We start from the raw sequence: 21,961 nt of genomic DNA, 5'->3' as shown, positions 1-21,961 counted from the left end.
CTCATTGCTCCCCCCGAATGTTTCTAGGCGTTGCCCTTGGCGGGGTGTGTGCGCATCCCACAGTTTGGGGACTACTGTCTGATTCCACCACCAACTGTGCACCAACAGTGTAGCTGTGCAGTCTCTGTTGTCCCATGGACCTTATTTTATGTGTCCTTCTATCCTTTTCTGTTCTGTTCAGGTTCTTATATCATTTCCTCCCTGTAATGTCTGACCTGCCAGCTAGAGTGCCAATTTCCTGTATGTGGCCATCTCTAAACCAAATGATAGAAGGCCATGACAGACCAAATTCCTTTACCTCTTTTCTTCTTCTGCCTCTTAGAAAAGTGCGCTTCAGCTTGACTTCTCTGTTTCTTGGTCCATATAGGTATGGTTGCAAGCAGGGGCAGAAGAATGTAGTGAACAAGTGTCATGGGCAAGCAGAGATAGAGGGTGTTCTGAATGCATAGAAGTCAGTGAACTTGGTCATACATATATCATGACAGAGATGTAAGGAGCCCTCAAGACCCAATACCAGCCCTATCTGAATCTGTAATGAACTTCAGGTTTTTCAAGAGCCTTTATCTGGTAACTAAAACATAACAGTGCAGGAAGGGAGGACTGGATCCCAGGCTTGATAAAAATTTTGTCAAGTAAAATCAGCATCTGTCTTTCACCTCTTTTTTTTTCCTGACATTTTATTATTGGTTAACTAAGGGCTCATCTAGACTATGCTAGAGTGTCAAAAGAGGATATGCAAATTCCATAGGAATTTGCATATCTTCTTCCAATCTCACTTTCAAAAGCAGAGCTTTCCTCAAAAAATGAAGTTTACGTGACTTTTCAACAAAGGAGGGAGGAGTTTGCCGAAAAAGTAGCATCTAAACTACTTTCACTTTGAAAGCTTTGCTTTCAAAAGTGAGATCAGAAGAAGATATGGAAATTCCTGCAGAATTTGCATATCCTTTTTCGACACTCTAGTGTAGCCTACATGAGCCCTAATAATGCATCCATAGTTAATTTGATTAAAGATAGATTTTATCAGCGTCATCATAAAGCAAGCAAGGGTATGTTTATCACCAAAACCATTCTGGAAACCCAGAGAGGATATGATTGAGATCTAGAGTTCATTTCAAAGTTTTATTTCTGCTGCTAAACAGGATTATTTTGTTTTGTAATTTTCTACCATATTAACACTGTGTGATAATACATGCATTTGCCTAGATTCATGTTTCCTGCATGAACCATTCACTTTCTGATATTGGGATTATGATTAATTGATGCATCAACCAAAGGTAAAATGCTTCGATGCTAATACTGAAATCCTTGCTGATACCTGATCATACAAGGGAAATGTTTTCTCCTAGTAAATCTTGAGTTCTTCAAATATGACTGTTACATCATTCAATGTAGTGATAAACTATAGCGAAACAACACAAAATGCCGGGCATGTTACCCTTAATACAAGCATAGAGTGGGCATGCATTGCTGCAGATCTTGTGAAATTACTGCACACACATGCACCATTTCAGTAGCTGATTTCACAAGTCATACAGTGGTTTGTGCCTATGTATCTGACATCAGAATCAAGCCCAATGTTGATATCTGATCCAGATATTTAAGCATTTACTAGTTACAGAAAATCCTAAATTTAAAATTTAAATGATCCAGACATGGTTCTAATCCACAGATAATTAGATAGCTAAAATGTTTAGCTCGTCTCCTTTAACTTTGATGTGTACAATGTTTTGTTGTTCTCACCATTTCTGAGAAACCCAGCATATTCAACTGACTTTCAGTTGGTTATAAACAATGAATAATATTATTGTGCTTTCCCTGTTTTTGTTTTCAGGTGGCTTGCCTTATATCTTGTATTTTGATACTTGTGGTAATCTATGCAATAGGACCTGTGCTATACTGGCTGCCCATGGTACAGTACTTGCTTTCATTTTTTAAAAGTTTCATTGCACATTTCTGTACAAGATGTACAGGTCTTTCATAGAAGATGGTTCTCCTTTTGAAATGAGTGCTTAGTTCCCATAAACACCACTATAAGTGCCATAACATAGAGGAGAATACATCTCTGAAAGTCTTAAAATAGCTATAATATCCCTCAGTTTTGTTGTGTCAGGAAATATTTTCTTTTATCTTAATTTTGATCTGTAATCTTGCTAAATATATGGTGCCAGATTCTAGCTCATGTAAATGGGCACCACTGAAGTCAAAGGAGTAGTGCAAGTTAACTGCAGCAGAGAATCTTAACTATGATTTTACTTACCAAATGAATTTGTCGCACACTGGAGCTAGTAGTCAGTGATCTAACCATTATTACAGATAATTATTTTTCTGAGCAAGGAATTATGGATACATATCCTGCAGTGAGATGTGAATAGACCAAATAGTGTGATGCCACATCAAATATTTAGCCATAAACATTGTAAATGTATGTAACCCACACACCTACTGGGTGTGGTTCACTGTCTCATCTAGAAGGAGCTACACCACTTACAGAGAGAAAGAATACATGGTGCTCTACAGCCTTAGCTGAAGACCAGCTGGTCTTTAGCTCAGGCTTAGAGACTCATGCATAAAGCTCCAGAAGACCTGTTGGTATTATATTAACACCAAATCAGTACTGGAGAAAGGCCAAAGTCACAACAGCTCAGATTCAAACTTTTCCAAAGTTTAAGGGTGCCCACATTGGGGATTTTGGCCTGAAAACGATTAAGGCTAATTACATAATTTTCAGTCTGAGCCACTGAATGAGGTATGCACCATCTGGATCTGTCTTTATCCTCTCTTGGTTTCCTGTGTGTATGTGCATAACTTGTATTTCAAACTTTATCTGTTTTCCTATTTGTGTTTTTTTAACCTCTTGATATTTTCCTTTTTAAATTTAACCCTATCCTATTACCTTTAAACTGAATAATTCTCCTCCTTTCTTACCTCCATATTTTGATTCTATCCCTTCCTATTCCTGTTTTCATTCAGTGCTCCTCCTTCCTGCTCTGAGCCCCATAGATTAAAAAGACTAATGAAAGGTTAGTCTAGTGCCTCTACTTTGCCTGCAAGTCTCTGGATCCTCCACCCCTGGGCCCCTTTGTAGAAGACGGTGAAGAGCGGGACTGCTGCTTAATAGGGCAGGAATCATATCAATGCTTGGAAATTACTAACTCCTTTTCTCTGGAGAGCAGGGATGTAAAATCCCATTTAATTGGTTAACCAGTTAAACATATTATTCCAGCCCCACTGGTTAACCTTAACCAGTAAACCTCACCCGTTAAGGGGTGAGACTTATAGTTTAACTAGTTAACTATTTACATCCCTCCTGGAGAGCCTCCCGCGTAGCAACAGAATGTGTGCCTGCTACTACTGAAGATAGATGGTATTTCTCTCCAGAAGTTTCTGTCCTCTTCAGTCCAGGGCTATATAGTCTGCTAGAGTGCAGAGAATGGGTCTGGTGCCTGTACTCATGACATTTTTAAAATATTTACCTTGGTATTTCTAGAATTAAGTTATAATATCAAATACTAATTTGGGAGAATGCAAGTTTTACTACCTAGCACTTTACTAATAACTTTTTTTCCTTTTTCTTCTTTTGCAGTGTGTTCTAGCAAGTATCATTGTTGTGGGTCTAAAGGGAATGCTAATGCAGTTCCGTGATTTAAAAAAATATTGGAATGTGGATAAAATAGATTGGGTAAGTGCAATTAAACCAAAGGATGTTTTCCAGACAGTGGCTTAAACACATACTTGCTAAACAAACCTTAATACTGCTTGGGGCTGAGAACTGCTTTGTGCCAGTGCAAGTCAGTTTTTTTAATATTCTGCCAGCTTATTTTCTCAATCACAAAATAGCACCATTTGAAATTTTAGTTGCCTTTATAAGAAACAGGAATGGAATTTTGGCAAATGTTAAGGATACAGCATAATTTAAGACAAAACAATTATGCAGTCAAACCCGGTTAATTAGTGTGGATTTAGAATGTCCAGTTTTGTATGCATACAAATCCCTGGGCTGGTTGGTTAACACAGTTTGCTGATTTGGAAGTGTACAAAAATTCTGGTATTCTACCCTGATACATGGAATGAATACTCTATAGGATACAGAGAAATAAAAGTATAAAATATGTGGAAATATACATTATGTGTTTCTAATGATATTTCATAGAGCTTAGTCAAGAGAAAAATAGTATCATATATGGTAGGTGCTTTACTATAGGCAGAATAAAACAGATTTAGTTTGATTAAAATAAAACACTCCATAGCAACGAATGTGTAATGGAGTAGATTGGTTAAACCAAAAGTAATGCAGATTCTTATCCTAATAGAAGACCGAACAGGATAACTAGCATTTACAGCAAAGGATCCATATCAATATTCAAGGCAAATATGGCTGAGATCCAGTCGAGTGGTAATGATGGTGGGAGTGATTTGTTCAGTGTTGGTTTTATTATCACGTTTCAGGAGGGCCTGGAAATTTGCCTCTTGAGGAAACCATTAAGTATCTTTGCCTGGTGGTGTACCTGCAATTCCTTGCAAGACTCTATATTATAATTACTGGTTTGGACAACTCTTGACATGTTAAAGCCTGTTTGCAGTCTGTATATAATTCTGTTAAGGAGGGTTGATGGTTGCATCCTTCAGTTCAGTTTACGGGAGACCATCTTAGATTCCTTTGGTCTCTTCAGTGAAATAGGATCTCTTCATAGCAGGTGGCATAGCAGGGACACTTCAAAGAGTTGCATTAAAAGTCTAGACTCATAACTTTTAGGGACAGTTAAGCTGGGTGATGATTTTCAGATCTAAAAGAGGAGGAGGAACTCTGGGTCTCATCCACAGATTTATAGTGTAGTCTTCCATAAATTGTGTGCTGCAAGTGGTAAACTTTTGGGTCTGTGTTGTATCACCTATATTCTAGTCTGTCCTTTACACACTTGCTGCTGGTTTCAAGAGATCCCAAATGATATGCATGGTTGACATGGAGACAGGCTGTATTTCTGGACAAATAAATTCATGCCAGTTGGTAAGAAACTATAACTATTACATCAACACATTATTCTAATGAATAGATGGTGTTTTCTACTAGGATATTCTGGAAGCTCAGCTGACTGATACGCCTTCAGAGGCAAACTAGTCTGGTTGATTCTATCTCCACATGGGAAGGCTAGGAATCCTTGATACCTGTTTTAAGATGGAACTGGAGATTTTTAAGAGAAAGTTAGACCAACACCTGTCAGGAGTGGCCTAGATAATACATATGTCCTGTCATGAGTGCAGGGGACTGGACAAGATGACCTCTTGAAGTCCCGTCTAGTCCTACGATTCTGTGAAGCATGGGTCAGACAGGGCTGGAAGCCTGGTTATTACACCCAAGTTTTCTATCACTAATGTTAAGATAAAATCAAGAGGGTATTCAGCTGTATGAATATGCCTGGAATCTACCTTGGAGAATCTCAAGTTTACCAATATAGACATCAGCCAGTTAGATGGCAGTATTGTCAGTATAGGTGTTGAAGTCTCCTAGGAGAATAATGTAGAGGTGCATCTGCACCACAGGGCTTAACTCAAAATAAGCTATGGAAATTGAGCTACATCAATTGCGTAGCTTATTTAGAAATAGCTTATTTCGCAATTGGGAGTGTCTGCACAGCACTTATTTCAAAGTAGATCACTCTTCCTCTGACTTCCTTTACTCCTCGTACAATGAAGTTACAGGAGTTGGAGTAAGAAGTCCTCCATCTTGACAGTATTTTGACACTATTTCAAAATAACTGCCTGCTGTGTAGACGCGGACTAAGTTATTTCAGAATAGCAATAGTTATTACGAACTAGTGTTGCAGTGTAGATGTACCCAAGGTTATTCCAGTGCCAGGCTTGTCAGAAGTTCTGTTAGTGCCTAAAGTAACCAAGAAGGCTTGTGTAATGGACAGTAGAATTCCCACGCTGATTCCATCTCTGGACTCTATCTTGTTGAATATATTAGAACAATAATTTATTTTTGTGATCTGTATCATCATCTCTGGTCAGCCTTTATAATGAAATGATAAAGCATATAATTCAAATGGAATGACTGTCTTCTTTTGTAAATGGGAGTGTTGATCTTAGGGAACAGAACTGTTTGAGGAGACCCAGCAAGACTAGGTAATATGAGAGGCTACAATTAGTGCTGATTTTGGAATGTATTGGATCCCAGCAGCAATTGGCAGTATAATAGACATGAAAACATTCTATTGCCTAGGTTTTTAAGTATATTGAAGATAGAAACTAAATTAAAAACATTTATAAATTATTAGCAACTGTCCTTTTGGAATGTGGGTGAATAAAGAACATTTCAAAGGGTGAGTATCCTGTAACATAGAAGTCAAGTTTGTTATGCTCATTGGTTTGGTAACTGCAGTGTCTGGAAATAGAACATCAGATGTTATGTCAAATTATGAGCTTGGTGTTTCTCAAACAGGGGAACTAAAGGACGCTGGACAATTATAGGCAGGTCACACTAACTTTGATACCTGGAAAGATACTGTCACAAATTACTAAACGATCAGTTTGTAAGCACGTAGTGCAGGGGTGGGCAATAATTTTTGGTGAGAGGCCACTCCAAGATTTTGTAAAGTGGACGAGGGCTGTTCTCTTCCATGATGTTAATGGAGATGCAGGGTCTGGAATGGAGGTTGGGTGCAGACGGGAGCTTGGGGTAAGGGACTGGGGTACAGGAGGGAGACTGGAGTCTGTGAAGGAGTTGGGATGAAGCAGGTAGTTGTGACGTAGGGCAGGGAACTGGAGTACAGGGATTTAGGGTATGACCTAGGGTAAGAGGGGATTGTGTTCTGGGGCAGGAGATTGAGGTGCCAGATCTGGGAGGGAGTATGGGTGTAAGAGGGGGACTGAGAGTTTGGGTATGTTGAGATGGGGGAGAGGACAGAGAGTTGGGGCAGGAAAGAGCTGGGGTGCCAGAAGCAGGCTGTGGCCAAGAGACTTACTTGTCAGCTGCCAAACTCGCCTGCCTGCAGCACTTAAAAGGTTTGCCAGCCAGCCAGCCTGCCTGGCCATGTGCTTAGGGTTGCCAGATGGTTTAACTAAAAATACTGAACACCGCCTCCCCCCATAAAAAACCACCAGGAAAAAATTCTGTTGAGGGTGGGGGAAAAAAGGGAGATACCAAAGTTGTTGAACCAAAAAAAAAAAAAAAAAAAAAAAAAAAGATCCTGAGAGTTAAGAAAAAAATAGCATGGTCCCTTTAAGAAAAGCCTTTGAAGCTTTTTGCCGGTGGCCATCTTGTTTTCCTGATCGACCCAGAAGACAGCTTCCCTGTGGAACCAGGTAAGCAATGGGTCTGGGGAGGGGGAAGATAGGTGTGGGGACTGGGCCCATTTTTTGTGTGTGGTAGGGTTGCCATGTGTCCGGTATTTTCTCCTCCTGGCAGGGAAAAAAAATCAGAAAATACCGGACATTTTTTAGGTGTCTGGTATTTTCTGAATTTTTTTACTGGACAGGAGGCAGAAATACCGGACTGTGTGCGTCAATACTGGACACCTGGTAACCCTACATGTACTTCATGAATCACTGAGGGTATGTCTACACTACCCTCCTAGTTCGAACTAGGAGGGTAATGTATGCATACCGCACTTACTAATGAAGCCCGGGATTTGAATTTCCCGGGCTTCATTAGCATAAGCGGGGAGCCGCCATTTTTAAATCCCCGCTGCTTCGAACCCCGTGTAGCGCGGCTACACGGGGCTCGAACTAGGTAGTTCGGACTAGGGTCCTATTCCGAACTACCGTTACTCCTCGTGAAACGAGGTGTACCGGTAGTTCGGAATAGGCACCCTAGTCCGAACTACCTAGTTCGAGCCCCGTGTAGCCGCGCTACACGGGGTTCGAAGCAGCGGGGATTTAAAAATGGCGGCTCCCCGCTTATGCTAATGAAGCCCGGGAAATTCAAATCCCGGGCTTCATTAGCAAGTGCGGTATGCATACATTACCCTCCTAGTTCGAACTAGGAGGGTAGTGTAGACATACCCTGAGCCCAGGAGACAGGGCATGAGTCTTCTTAGCAGCCTGTTGTTCTAACAAGCAGCTCCCATTGTCTGGTTTCTGCCAGAAACCCGCCAGTGGGAATGTGCTGGTGGTGGGGTGGCTCCTAAAACTTCCCACCTCTCCTTCAGTTTCAAAACAGAAACTGGGCTGTGGGGCAAGCTAGGGAGCCTGCCTGGGGCTCCCTGCTGCCTCCGTGGGTTGGATCCAGTGGGTTGGCGGGCCGGATTCGGCCCACGGGCTGTATTTTACCCGGGCCTGATCTAGCGGGTAATAGGGTTGTAAGACATAGCCAGCATTGACTTGTCAAAAGCAGATCATGCCAGCTAATTTTCTTCTTTGACAGTATTTGGCCACGGCAAAGCAGGAGACATGGTATATCTTGATTTTTAATAAAGCTTTTGTTACAGTTCCACATGAAATTCTCGTAAGTAATCTAGGGAAATATAATCTAGATGAAGTTAATGTAATATAGGTGCAGAAATGATTGAAAGGCTGTACTGAAAGTGTATTTATCAATGGTTTACTGTAACACTGGGAGGACTTATCAAGTGGGGCAGATAGGAGTCAGTCCTGGGTCCAGTACTATTCAATGTTTTCATTCATGACTTGGACAATCGGGTGAAACTTTTAACATTTGCACATTACAACAACATGGGAGAGGTTGTCGGCACTTAGGGGGCATGATTATAATTCAAAACAACGTTGACAAATTGGAGAATCGATCTGAAATCAACAAATTGAAATTTAATAAAGACAAGTACAAAGTACTTTACTTCTGAAGGAAAAATACATGCCCACCTACAAAATGGGGAATAACTGGCTAGATGTAGAATTTCTAGAAAGGTTTTCAGTAGATCACAAATTGAACATGAATCAACAATGTTTTGCATTTGTCAGAAAGGCTAATATTGTTCTGGTATGAATTAATAAATGTGTCTTGTAGAAGACATGAGAGGTAATTGTCCCTTGGTACTTGGTACTGATGAGGTCTCAGTTGGTATACTGTGTCCAGTTCTGGGAGTATGGGAACAATGTGGCGAGAGTCCAGAGGAGAGCAAGAAGGATATTAAAAGGTTTTAGAAAACCTGATCTATGAATGAAGGTTAAAAGCTTGTTTCTGTCACCAGGAGAAATGGGTCCAATAAAGAATATTACCAGTGACACATGAGGGAGGGTGTGCATGTGGGATCAAGTGCCCCCCTGATTTCTGCTCTGCTTATGTATTTATTGAGGGAGAGGATTCTGTCCTTCTCCCACCATGCCTGAACCTAGCACGTTCGGCTCTGTCCCTGGTAACTGGTCCTGGGCAGGGAGCAAATGGTCTGGGACCAGCTTCTTCTCATGCCAGCTGAGTGTGACCACTGCTCTATGCTCCCTGCCTAATCCTGGCTGTCAGGGACAGGGGCAGAGCAAGCTAAAGCCCGTACCCGGCATGTTTCCCTCTTGCTTGGCCCCTGCCCCTGGTAGCCAGGCTTGAGCGAGGAGCAGAGGGGGTGGGCTGCCATTGCCTCCCCTGCCAGGCTGTCTCACAGGAAGCTGCTGCACTCTACAGAGTAAGTGCTCTGGACTGGCCACCTTCAGCTAGCATGAGAAGTGGCTCTGTCCTGCTCCTTGCCAGGGCCCAGCTGCCAGGGAGAACAGTTGAATGAGTCAGGGGAAGGCAAAGCGGGAGAGGGACAACATCTCCCCCTCTCCCCAGTATCTCTGGTGGGGCGGAGAGAGCACAGAGGGCCTGGACTGGATGGATGGCAAGGGGGTTGCTGCGGGAGGCATCGGGAACAGGTTCTCTAGCCTCTGCTCAACCAGAGGTAGGGGTGTTGCCTGCCCCCTGCACAGCTCCTGCGGAGGTGCCCATGAGCTTTGGGGAGAGGCTTAGAGGTGTGTACTTCCTGCTCCTGTGGATCCAGCCCCCCAGCAGTTGATGGGATTGGCTGTCCTGGTTCAGAGAGGTAGAGCTTGAAGTTCCTCCCAGAGGCAATACACGGGTGGGGGTCATGGGTTTTCCTTTACTTTGTATCCTCTCCCCCATATCAGGGAGCACAAATAAACAAGTCCTGAGACTAACATGGCTACAGCAACACTGCATAAAGCAATGGAAAATATCAGATTCTGCGGTGTGAAATGAAAACACCACACCTTGGGGGGGGGGAAAGGAAGCAAAACGTAAGTCACATCCTTCTTGAGCAAATGCAGGAAACAAAACATTCTCACAGGTCTCACCATTTATAACCCTCTGACTGCTACATAGAACTCCAAAGATGCTGAACAGCTCTCCAGATGAATTTCAGGAAAAACTGAGGAACCATTTACTGCACCTCACATACTCTGGAAGATTGAACAAGAAATCTTCTCATGTTCCCACATACTGGAAGGAAATAAATCAGGAAATGTACCTGGAAATCAGGCAAGAAATCCCAGACAATGATTAAAAAACCACCCTGACAACAGCCATTCCACACAGTAACAAAAAGCTGAGCCAACTAAAATTACTCCACAAACCACAGAACACCAACTGCCTGAGGAATTTTGGCACCAGTACGAACTGCATTGATGCTAGATGACACTGGAATATCATCAATTTATCAATACCACACCTAATTGAAACTGAATTATCTATTCTCTCCAAGGAACTGAATGTTTGTGTTACCAGAGCACCTCATTCCATACCAGCATGTGGAAAATTAGAAGACTTTTTCTGCTGGCTCAGCCTCAAAGAATTCTTTCATAACAATTACAATACCACTCACAATTACCATGTTCCCATCAACAGTCATAAGAAAAAATAATATTCTGATTGGACAGCAAAGAACGGATGAAACTATGTTCTTGGTCATTACATTTGCTTCAGGAAGAAAATTGTGAAATTCTTAACCAACATCACATTCACCACAATCCCTCCACCACCAAAAGGACAGCTTTACAGTCCCTGAAATCCAACCACCAGATAGTGATCAAACCAACATTCTTTATCTTAGTTGTAGTGAGACACACACAAGGTTGGAATGGATGAGCCAAAGCAATCATCCTTTCTCATGTCAATCACTCTTTCCAAGGATTATGTTGGCCATGAGTGAGCACTTTGCTTGTCTGGGTAGCACCCAGATTCTTAGAAAAGCAAGTTTATTAATATTCTGCTGGACATTTATGGGCTGTTGCAAGGTTCAACAAAGAAAACAGAGAAACATCAAAGATTTCTTTGGCAAGCCACTTTGAGAGAGATATTAGAGAGATAGACATAAACCTTTATACTTTAAACATCCAACCTTGTGTGTCTCTTACTACAACTAAGATAAAGAATGTCAGTCTGTCAAAGGAGGGTTCTTCATGCATTCCCCAACTTTCCTGAAATCAGATGCCACTTTCATTCCTTCTGCTGTCTTTTAGCCTTCTCTAGCTCTGTAAGCTCTTCAGTGGCAGGAGATTGTGTTGTCAGTTTATTGACTTCCTGTCAAATAAAGAGCCTGGCAAAAAGATTCAGAGAATCCACTGACATCATTAGCAGAGAAAGACATTTAAAGTATCTTAATTATTTATTACCTAGTGTTGCCTTGGTGCCAAAATCCTGAGTCAAGACTGGGCCCCACTGTAATTGGTTTTGTACTAACAGAGAAATAGATAGTGGTCCCCTTCTGAAGATTTTGCAGTCTGTGGACCCAGACAGTCATTGCTGGGGGGAAGGGATAATACTGGATACTAATGTAGCATTAGGACCCAGTATTTAAGAGACCTGCATTATCTAGATAATAAAAATAATTTAGGCTCACAGTGCTTAACAATTTTTGATTTTGTATTTCCAAGCACAGGCTTTGCTTGGATTACCTGGTTTCCCCTCCTCCTCTTTTTCTTTCACCCGTGTCAGCTCTAGAATCTAAAACATTCTCTCCTCGGAGCACGTGCAGGACAGTACCAGTGTGTTTCACTTGCACTGTCCTACCAGTGGATCTTAGTCATGTTATAATGCAACTATTTACCTTAGAATGAGATTCTCTCAATTTCATTTCCATCATATCCCTGCTAATACTTTTATAGATAGCTGAAACCTTGTTCTGTTTCCATTTGTCTAGTAAATGTTTAGATTAATGAGGGTCTCTGACGTCCAGAGCTGAAATAGTAATCTCTGGGTAAAACTACAGGTTGAAAAGTCTTGAATGAACAAATTAAGATCAAGGCCTACAATTTATAAGGGTGTGAGCTACTTGAAACATGTGAAGACTTTTGTAGCTGTCGTAGGTGTGGTGAGATGTTAATGATGTGGTAACATTGGGGCTCAGCAAAAATTTACAAGTTGAAGTGCAAGTGGTTTGGTCTGAAGATCGGGATAGATTAAGCATTGGCGGAATGAGTTTAGTTGGATTCAGTTTGTATTTAAAGTTCAGACTTTCTGGATTTGCATTTTCATGTGTAATAAGAGCAACCTGGTAAACAGGAAAAAAAACCCATTCTCTAAAATGACACGCTGATTAACCGGTTTTGACAATTTTCGTGGTGATAGTCTGTATAAATCCATGCACAATGATTTGTAACATTTCATTTTATGATGGGTCAGTTTTTTGTTTCATCAGTTTTTTGTTTTAAAAAATAAGTTACCTCTTTGCTATTTGATCAAAGGAAGTGTCACCAAAGAAAGACATCAGATTCTTTTGTTGTAGTTTGGAACTTTTAAGAGTTGGAAGAAAAATGTTTTGCTCAGCAACGGATTATAACATTTCACATTGTGTAAAGTGTAGCTGTATAAAATGTGATTTATAATTGACAATTTAGGGCCAAATCCTGAAGTATTTGCTCAGGTAACAACTTCCATTGTTAGATCCAAAGTACTGAATTGCATCTGGCATTTCTGAAATAACTGCTTTGGCATCAGCCATCTTCTAGAAGAGAAATGACATTGTGTGATTATAGTATACACTATTTTCTCTATAAGCTTGAACAGAAATTAATCAAAGATACATTCAGCTCCGGAGAAAAATATATATATCCCTGATTCTGTAAACTCATTTCCATTCTTCTTTCAGACTTTATATAAACTGAATGCCACACTTTGCTCAAATTCCCTCAACTGTACCAATATTCTTTGAGAGCCCCCAGGAGAAAGAGTCAGTGCATTTATTCACTTAATACATACTCTTGTTTTCATTTTAAGTCTGTGGTTTGTATTCCTGGTCTGGAGCTTGCTTCCACTCCCATGTGAGTTTCTGGCATGAATGACAATTAAAATTTTCTGTCAACCACAGAAGTCCATTGGAACATAGCATGGGGACTGTCACATTTAAATGTCGTTGTTTTAGTACACACTACAATTTAAAAAATCTTGTAAAATGTGTAGTAATCAACTGTCATAGAGCATGTAGTGGCCACTATGACTCTGCTGCCTCCATTTCCCTTTCACTTAGCCCCTTTAAAAAGTCCGCACAGTTGAGATACTCACACCATACCCTTTCTGGGGTCCACTTTATTAAGTTCTGCACAAAGTGTTTTAAACTTGAAACTTGTGAAGTTTTCCTTTGGGGTGGGGCATGCAGTGTTGTGTGTCCCTCCCAGATTTCTGCCAGGGTTTGCCAGCCCCATTCAGTCACATGGTGTGGCTGGACTCCCTCTCTGCACAGCAGCCGCCAGAGCTAGCAATCTGTGACCCATGGGGAGAGGCAGGAGCAACACCTGGGAACTGCACGAAGGGGCTGCTGCTTTCTGGGAGGGGAGATTGAGGATAAGGGAGGGTTGACTCCAGCTATTCCGAAGGCAGCAGAACTCTTAACTTTTCCCCCCCACCCCACTATCAGTAGGTCTGAGTTGTCTCTGATTCTGCCTCAACTCAAGTCCACAATCAGCTCAGAGACCTTTGTGCTGATAAAACATCCAATGCAGTGTATTTATGAGGTTGATTCCCCCACCCATGTAACCATACAGCCTTACTCTTACAGACTTGGGGAGCCTTCAGTTCTTTGAGATGTATGTTTCTATGGATACCCCAGTACCCACCCTCCTCCTCTCTTCTTTGGAGCCAAAAACACATGCTTTGTGGCAGAGAGGGAACTGGGAGTGGTCGGATTACACTGCACTAGATCTATGTCCAGTGCAGAACATGAGAGGAGGAAATGCGCATGAATGGTCCAATGGGCGCAGCTTTTGAAGGTCTCTGATTGCAGGTTCTGGGGGCACTGCCACTCTTACAGGTGGAGCAGCCACAGGGACACGCATCTTGAAGAACCTGTTGCTCCACAGGATGAGTAACATTCTCCTTCTGAGGCAAGCAAGAACAGTCTCTGTCTCCTCCTCCTCTCCTGCATTCCTTTTTGTATCCTCTGCCTAGTAACTTAATTAGCCTTCCAGCTGACCTCCACCACAGTTGGTCACAGCTCTTCTTAACAATTTCTCTCCCTGTTCCTAAGTTGATCATCTGGTCACCCTCATGGGGTCAACTCATTCTCCACTCACAGAAATCATACTTTTTTGGGAGGAGGAGACCCCTTTGGCTCCATCTGAGCCCACAAGTCCTCACACCGTGGGCCCCCTGGAGATTGCTCTTCTTATTTTCCACCTTTGTATCTGGCAAAGGATCAAGGTTGTATCCTTTATCCCTCTGACCACTCAGAAGCTCGGGTTCTCCCAACCCTCCAAACTGTGCCTGGGTTTCTTCTCCTTGGCATGGTATTGCAGGGGACTCCATCAGTCTTCTACTAAGACCTCTGCTAAGGAGTTGGGTCTTCCTTAATTCCTATTCTCCCCCACCCTCAATTGCTGACTTCCAACAAAATCTCTCCAAGATCTCCCGGGGTATCTGAGCCATAGGGCAGTGTCTTATAAATACAGAATGTGTACATGGGAATACCTGCTACCAAATCATCCAGTGAGGCTTTATCAGCTCCCCTTTGAACAAGGGAGAAAGCTGAGGCCATATTCACAAGGCTCCTCTGGAATTTCTTCCTTCACTCAGCAAAACCACAATCTATGTACAGGCAGTACCTTATTGTGTGTCCCTATTGGCCTTGCTAATAGCATGTATCAGAACTCCTTGGGGCTCTTCCTCCTTCCCTTCTAGGCCCCTTCCTGCTGTGAGTTCTACAGTCTTCCTCCCAAGCTCTAGATCCTTCTATGGTCATCCCCCTTTCCTGAGAAAGTCTGCCTCTGTAACTCAGTCAGTTTCACAGCCATATCTGCCATACCTGGTTGATGCTGCCTGATCCATAAGTTCCTGGGCAGGCCTTTAAGGAACTGTCCTGGCACTAGATAATGCATTATTTCCACCTCGCACTGTTTGGGTGTCTGATCTAAACCAGTGGGTAGCCCAGTCCATCAAATCTTGGGTGAATGTGGCTGTAAACCTCCACTCTACCTTGTGGATCAGAACTCTTGGCAGTACTTTTCAGTGGACAGACCTACCTGATCCAGAATGGCTGTGCTCATCACCTAATAATTCCTTGCCTGCTCCTCATTCAGAGCCATATAGGCCATTTGGGCTTTCCCTGACAGCTAGGGAGCTAGCCTTGAGGCCCAGGTTGCCCTATGCCAACTTGCACCCATAGCTATCCAATCTCCAGTGCCCAGGAATGCATCAGGGTCCTCTGCAGAGCTGATCTTATGTAGTCCTAGACCCCTGTCCAGGTGCCATCCCTCACCACAGGGCCCACTGCCTTCCATAGGAACCGATGTTGGCTCATTTCTTTATGAAATCTTTCAGGGCTTTCTGTTGCTCTGACTGTCTGCCAGGTAAGCAAAACCAGGTTGGTGGGATAGTTTGAAATTCTACAGGGTCTTCTGAATTTCTTCTTACTGCTTTACCCACGATTACAGGGTCTCCTTTATTGTCTGAGCTTCCAAACCCTTGTGCTGGCTAAAATCCCATGTGTGGCAGGTCCACTTGTTCCTGCCTCTGCTCAAGGCCACAAACCTTTCAGGGACCATTGTGCTGATAAAACACTAGGTGCAGTTTATTTACAGTGTTGATTCCCACCACCCTTGTGTACCTTTCTCACAGATGTAGGAAGCCTTCATTCCCGGAGGCAAGCAAGGAAGATCAATCTCTCTCTCCCTCTTGACTTCCTCCCTAATGGCATAATTAGCCTTCCAGTTCTCCTTCACCCCACAATTAGGTAGACTTCAGTTCTTCTTAACAAGGTCTGTTCTGCAGTGTTTAATTGGAGCTCCATAACGAGCCTGCTGGCTCCGCTGTTACTGCCCAGCACTTTCTCCTACCCTCCTCCCTGCATATCAGTCCTCTTTTTAAAGTTTATTTCATCCCAGTCCAAAAGTTATCACAGTTCTTCCACGCTGGGGATCTGCCTTCCTGTTCTCTTGGCACTTCTTGCCTGGAGTTTGTCCTTCTCCACAGGCTATCTTTTCTAATCCCTGTTAACTCTTGGGCTTAAAGAAACCTTCTTATTCCCTGCAGATTAAAAAGACTGGGAATTTTCAGCATAGAAAAGAGGAGACTAAGGAGGGATAAGATAGAGGTTTACAAAATGATTTGTATGGAGAAAGTGAATTAGGAAAAGTGATTTACTTGCTCCCATAACATAAGAGTTAGGGATCATCAAATGAAATTAATAGGTAGCAGGTTTAAAACCAACAAAAGGAAGTATTTCTTCACACAATGCACAGTCAACCTCTGGAACTCCTTGCCAGAGGATGTTGTGAAGACCAGAACTTTAACAGGGTTCAAAAAAGAACTAGATAAATTCACTAATGCTTATTACCTAGGATGTGTAGGAATGGTGTCCCTACCCTCTGTTTTCAGAGGCTGAAAATGGGTGATGGGGAGGGATCACTTGTTGATTGCCTTTTCTGTCTATTCCCTCTGGGGTACCTGGCATTGGGTACTGTTGGAAGACAGAATATTGTGCCAGATGGACCTTTGGTCTGACCCAATATGGCTGTTCTTATGTACTTAGTACCAATGTAGGATTTTTTTAAAGTATGTTTATACCTGTGAATCTTCAGTATGTTTGTGCTTAATTGGAGGTTATTGAAAGGCCTGGCTGAAAAATTTGGCCTTTACTAAGTGTGACGGACCAGGCCGGGTCTGGGCACAGCTGAGGGCGTCTGCTCAGGGCGAATTGCTCATATTCGGGGCTCTCTATAGCCCCCAGACTGGAGACCTTCCCAAATAGGCCACAAACCAGTCCCACAGAGCGCTTCAGCTGCCTGCCTAGCCAGTCAGAAGCCTCATGAGCAAAACCTCTCTGACACCCAAGCAATATCCAGGCCCCAGATGGCCCCGGGTCTCAGACACAGGTGCGGGGTTTTAGAACCCAATTTCACTTTCCCTGAACAAGTTCTGTCCAGTTCCAAGACACCAACCACAGATCCCAGGTCAATTTACACTCTGGATCTTACCTACAAATCATGCTGAGCCAATCCTTTAGAATCTAAAATCTAAAGGTTTATTACTAAAAGAAAGAAAAGCATGAGAGTAAGGTTATTAAAGTATCATATGTTACATGCATTGAATCTCCCAGTTCTCAATGCAGGCTAGCAGCAGAGGTGTTATAACTGCTGGCTTAAAAGTCCTTGGTGTACATCCTAAGTCAGGATGGGTCCACAGCTCTTTCCAGCTCGTTGATCCCTGCAATCCTGCATCTGGGATGCTGAGCTGAGCCCAAAATGGAGGATGCCACATGGCCCCTATATACCTCCTTCCTCGTCTCTTTTTGGCTGCAGCAGGTCACCTGGCCAGTGGCCTATCCCTGTGTTCCCTGTCACCATTCTTGAGGTGTGTCCTTACCCTATAGAGAGCTATTGTTTCATGGAGACTTGCTCATTAGCATGTCCATAGGCTGAGCTTCTTCGCCCACTGCTCAACCACATACGGAGAAATATTCAGTATCCACACAGAATACATGCTTATAACTTCACACACAGACATTATACAATTACATGAATAGCATATATAGAATCAGTATAAGATAAGCTTTCATTTGACACCTTGCACAGCCCCCTTTGCACCAACTTTTGGGGCAACCCTCCGCATGGGTGCAGCAGTGATCTGGCTGTTCCCCTTAAAATCTGGTAACATGACAATAAGTAATGTGATCAATCTCTTGCTCTTAATGAGTAAACTTTGTCAAAAGTTACAAATTACCTTTAATTATTAGGAGCAATCATGTTTATGCATTTTGCTGATTGTTAGAGCAGTTATAGAGTTGGAAAAGTGTTTGCTTATATTTTCTTTCCTACTACACTATGAAATACATTCCCTGGTTTGTACTGCATCTGGCATTGCATAAAGGAGACCAGTTTTTTAAATGTTTGCAGTGGACAAGTGGTCACTAACTTGCCAACTTGGAAAATGAAATTTATTGAGCCTTCACTAAGTTGAATTCAGCCTGAATAACATTGCTACTGTAAAAACAAACAAAAAAACCAATGAATAGTCCTGCAGCACTTTAGAGACTAACACAAAATGTAGTTAGTGTCATGAGCTTTTGTGGGCACAACACACTTCTTCAGCTGAGTGCAGCAAGGGGTCCATAGGTACAAATAAAGAAAAATAGGGAATGGGAAGGGAAAAAGGGGGGGAAAAAACTCTTGTCAATTAGAGTGTCCATGCTAAACGAGGCTAATAGAGAGTGCCGTAAGTGCCCCCCGATACTCAGTTTTTTATGTCACTAGGGTGTTGAATATAGCAGCCCATTCAGTTCATTTCAGCAATATGTGTCATTGTAAGAGCTTCAGAAGTGGATTTCCATGATCACTAAACTTGTTCGTGTCAGATCACATACTATTTCTGAGGGAAAGGTACAATTTTCATGGATAATTCAGTATTCGTCATTTGCCAGTTCATAGATTCCTGACTACTATCTCTAGTTATCATTCTAATATAAGCCTCTTGCTGGGAACCTCTGCTTGCACTTTAAACATATTTATTCAGTTTTATAGTTCTGTGGACAGCTTAAACTAATTGTGTCTTTTGTTTCCTTCCTTGAAGAGCATATGGGTTAGTACCTATGTATTTACAGTATGCTTTGCTGCTAACGTGGGACTATTATATGGAGTTGTCTGCACTATAGTTATAGTGATTTTTCGCTTCCAAAGGTGAGACATCATTTGTTCTTAAAATGTTCTAGAAACAAATCAATGTGACATGTGTTGCTCCACACTAAGTATAGGTGTGCAATTCACTGTGTTAAATAATGAAATCTCATTTTTATAACTAATAAAAAATTGTAGTTATGAAAAGAATCCTGAGCATTTGGTCCAAAGATTGACCACATATCTGAACCAATACTAATAGAAATAAATGGTGTCATTCAGCTGATTTTGAATCGAGTCTCATGTGGTTATCTTGTAATAAGGATGATGAAAGGCATAAGATCCTGAAATGTTAATACAGAACTCAGCAGCATAGAGGGAACATGGTTTTGTATATCAAAATAAGTTAAATACAGCAAAGTGTTAAAAGAGCCACACAGAACAGGGCAATTGACATTTCCAAGTCTTATCCAGTCTCCCCTCTGATTTCTCCTGGTTTCCATGGATTGAGATCACTATTGAAATGTTTGTATTTTGTCTCACAAAGGTATGACAAAAACAGTTTTGCAGATAGCAAGCAAAAGCCATTCAGAATATAATGAACTTTTAAAACCCACATCTCTGTAGAAACTTTAATTTTCCAGGCCAATATTTTTTTCTCTTTCCTCGTGTTCATATTTTGCAGGCAAATGTAGAGTAACTAAGTCCAGTGCTGAGCAGTAAGTCATTCCTTTTTCTTTTCAAGAAGTGGGCCACATATTACGTAACTCTACTGAGGGCTCTGTCTACCATATGAGTTAGAATGGTGAGCTCTTTGTGTACACATGCTTGTGCTAGCTCTTAATGAGCGAGCATGAGTATGGGTAGCAGCAGCAGAGACACAGCTGGGCTGTACTGAGCACAGATGTGTCTGAAACTAGATGAGGGCTACAGTGAATATGTGTACAGGAGCTGGGAAACAAGCCCCTAGCATTCAGTGTAGGCATAGGTTACAGGTATAGGTCAGGGAAAGTGTCTCACTCTGTGTTTGTACAGTGACCAGTACAAAAAAAATCCCAAATTCTGATTGAGGTCTTTGGGTGATACAATGATACAAATAATAAATACATTTGCAAGTGCTGAGTTTGTGATTTGCCAGGGGGTGGATGTCCTGCCCGCATTCTGTCCCAGTCCCTGACCCCACTCCACCACTTCCCCCAAAGCTGTGCCCCCACCATGCCTCTTTTGGCCCCCGCTCCACATCTCCCCGCCCCCTTCCCTGAAGATTAACTGGTGCCTCCTCTTACTAGGGTGTCTCAGTTTAAAGAGGAAGTCGTGTGTCCCATCGCCTCACTAACTCCCCCCATGCCCAGCCCAGGGCCACTGCACTCTTCCTGCCTCCTGTTGCTTGTGGGGGTAGGTTCTCTGTCTTCCCATGGCACCTACCCCTCTGGTGCATTCCACAGCTCTGTTTGGTGGGAGGGGGCCACTTCCTCAGTTAGGCTCTCTCAGGCAGCCGCCAGCCCACCACACTGCAGAGCAGTGCCTGAGCACTGGAAGCTGCTGTTCCCATCCCATCTGCTCCTTGCTCCCCCACCCTTTCTACTTCCCGGCAGCTGGGGCACCCTCCTGATGCATTGCCCCACCCCTGCTCTGCCCCTCCCTGCCCTATTCTGCCCTCTCCCCTGTCTCATCCTGCTCCCTTTCCTCCCACTCCCCAATGTGCCTCATGCTTAAAAGCTGATTCACAGTGGGCAGAAGGACACTGTGGGGAGGGAGAGGAAAAGTCTGTCAGGGAGTGCTGAGCCCCCACAATATTTTTCCATGGATAGTCCCTCCCTGGAGCACTCAAGAAGTCAACGCCTATGAATATAGTATCAGAGTTGTAACAGGAGTAGCATTAACATAATTAAAGGTTAATATTACTTTACAAAAGAGTCCCATTTTTCATACTTTAAATTGAAAAATAAAGCTACAGAATTCTGAAAGTAACATACGACAACAACTTTTCAGAATTTAAAGAGGCTACATAATCAACCTAAGCCTATTTAGCTGTCTAGCATTTGTACACTTAAAGGATATATTTTCTCAGTAACTGCCTGTCTTGCAATAGTTTAGAGTTGTATCTCTACTTACCCATAGTCAACATTACTGATGATCTGCTTCACATCTTTTCTCCATGTATTAATTACAGAGCAAGGACAGTGAGTATGAAAAGTATCAAAGAAGTGGAATGTAAATTCAAAACAGAAGGTGATTGTGTAAGTGTACCTTCCTCTGCTCCTCTATCCCTTATTAATCTTCAGCTTTTCATCTCCCATAGATTGTTATAAGACTAAGTACACTCAAAAATTACAATTACATGACTATTTCTAGGATCAAGGGAAATACAGGGCATAGGAATGTTGTGCTTTGGGTCTTTTATGTTTTTTTTCAGTTGTGTATGCACAATATAAAGGTTATATAAAAATTAAGGGTTATAGTCAACAGTTGTGTTGTCTTTGGTTTCATGGACATAAAATTCAGTGAATTTCAATTTATGGATGTTCATCTTCATGCTTTTGTTGGACTTTGCCTCTCATGGAAGAAGCTGTCTTGAGTCCCATTGGTTTCCAAATAGATACAACCTGTGTCTTTCCTTCCACATGATTTCCTTATTTCTCTACCAGTCTTTGACACCCTTCCCAGCCATTCTTCTGTCCTCTCAGCTCATCCAGAACCTGACTTCTCATAGTGCACCCACACGTGGTGGGGAAAACGAGGCAGGCAACTTGGAGATGGCATAGATCCCTTTAAGACCTTTCAGCCAGGATCACCATGGTCAGGATCCCCTTGAGAAGCAGATGAGATGATCCTACCTTAAGGGACTTGTTTCTGAACTTGCATTTTCATCTGTATTTTACACTCCCAATCACATATTGCAATTCATTTTGCTTATTTCCTTTAAAGTTATGATTACTTGGTATTACCAGGTGACATCAGCGCCCATTGTGTCAGA

The 21,961-nt window shown here is 42.3% G+C and overlaps 1 protein-coding gene across 3 annotated transcripts in view; it reads left to right on the top strand.

Moving 5' to 3' along the window:
• SLC26A7 (solute carrier family 26 member 7) overlaps positions 1-21,961 on the top strand; it is a 161,127-nt gene that overhangs the window by 108,111 nt on the left and 31,055 nt on the right. For all 3 annotated transcript variants that reach the window (XM_075920402.2, XM_075920401.2, XM_075920404.2), the window contains 4 exons: positions 1,832-1,909; positions 3,584-3,679; positions 18,941-19,047; positions 21,158-21,224. In XM_075920402.2, coding sequence (XP_075776517.2) covers positions 1,832-1,909; positions 3,584-3,679; positions 18,941-19,047; positions 21,158-21,224 — 348 coding nt within the window. The remainder of the gene's footprint in view (positions 1-1,831; positions 1,910-3,583; positions 3,680-18,940; positions 19,048-21,157; positions 21,225-21,961) is intronic.

Source organism: Pelodiscus sinensis, chromosome 2, assembly GCF_052426305.1.
Source record: "Pelodiscus sinensis isolate ZL-2025 chromosome 2, ASM5242630v1, whole genome shotgun sequence".
Lineage (NCBI taxonomy): Eukaryota > Metazoa > Chordata > Testudines > Trionychidae > Pelodiscus > Pelodiscus sinensis.
Note: the sequence above shows the minus strand (reverse complement) of the source record. Positions and strands in the feature narration are given on the sequence as shown.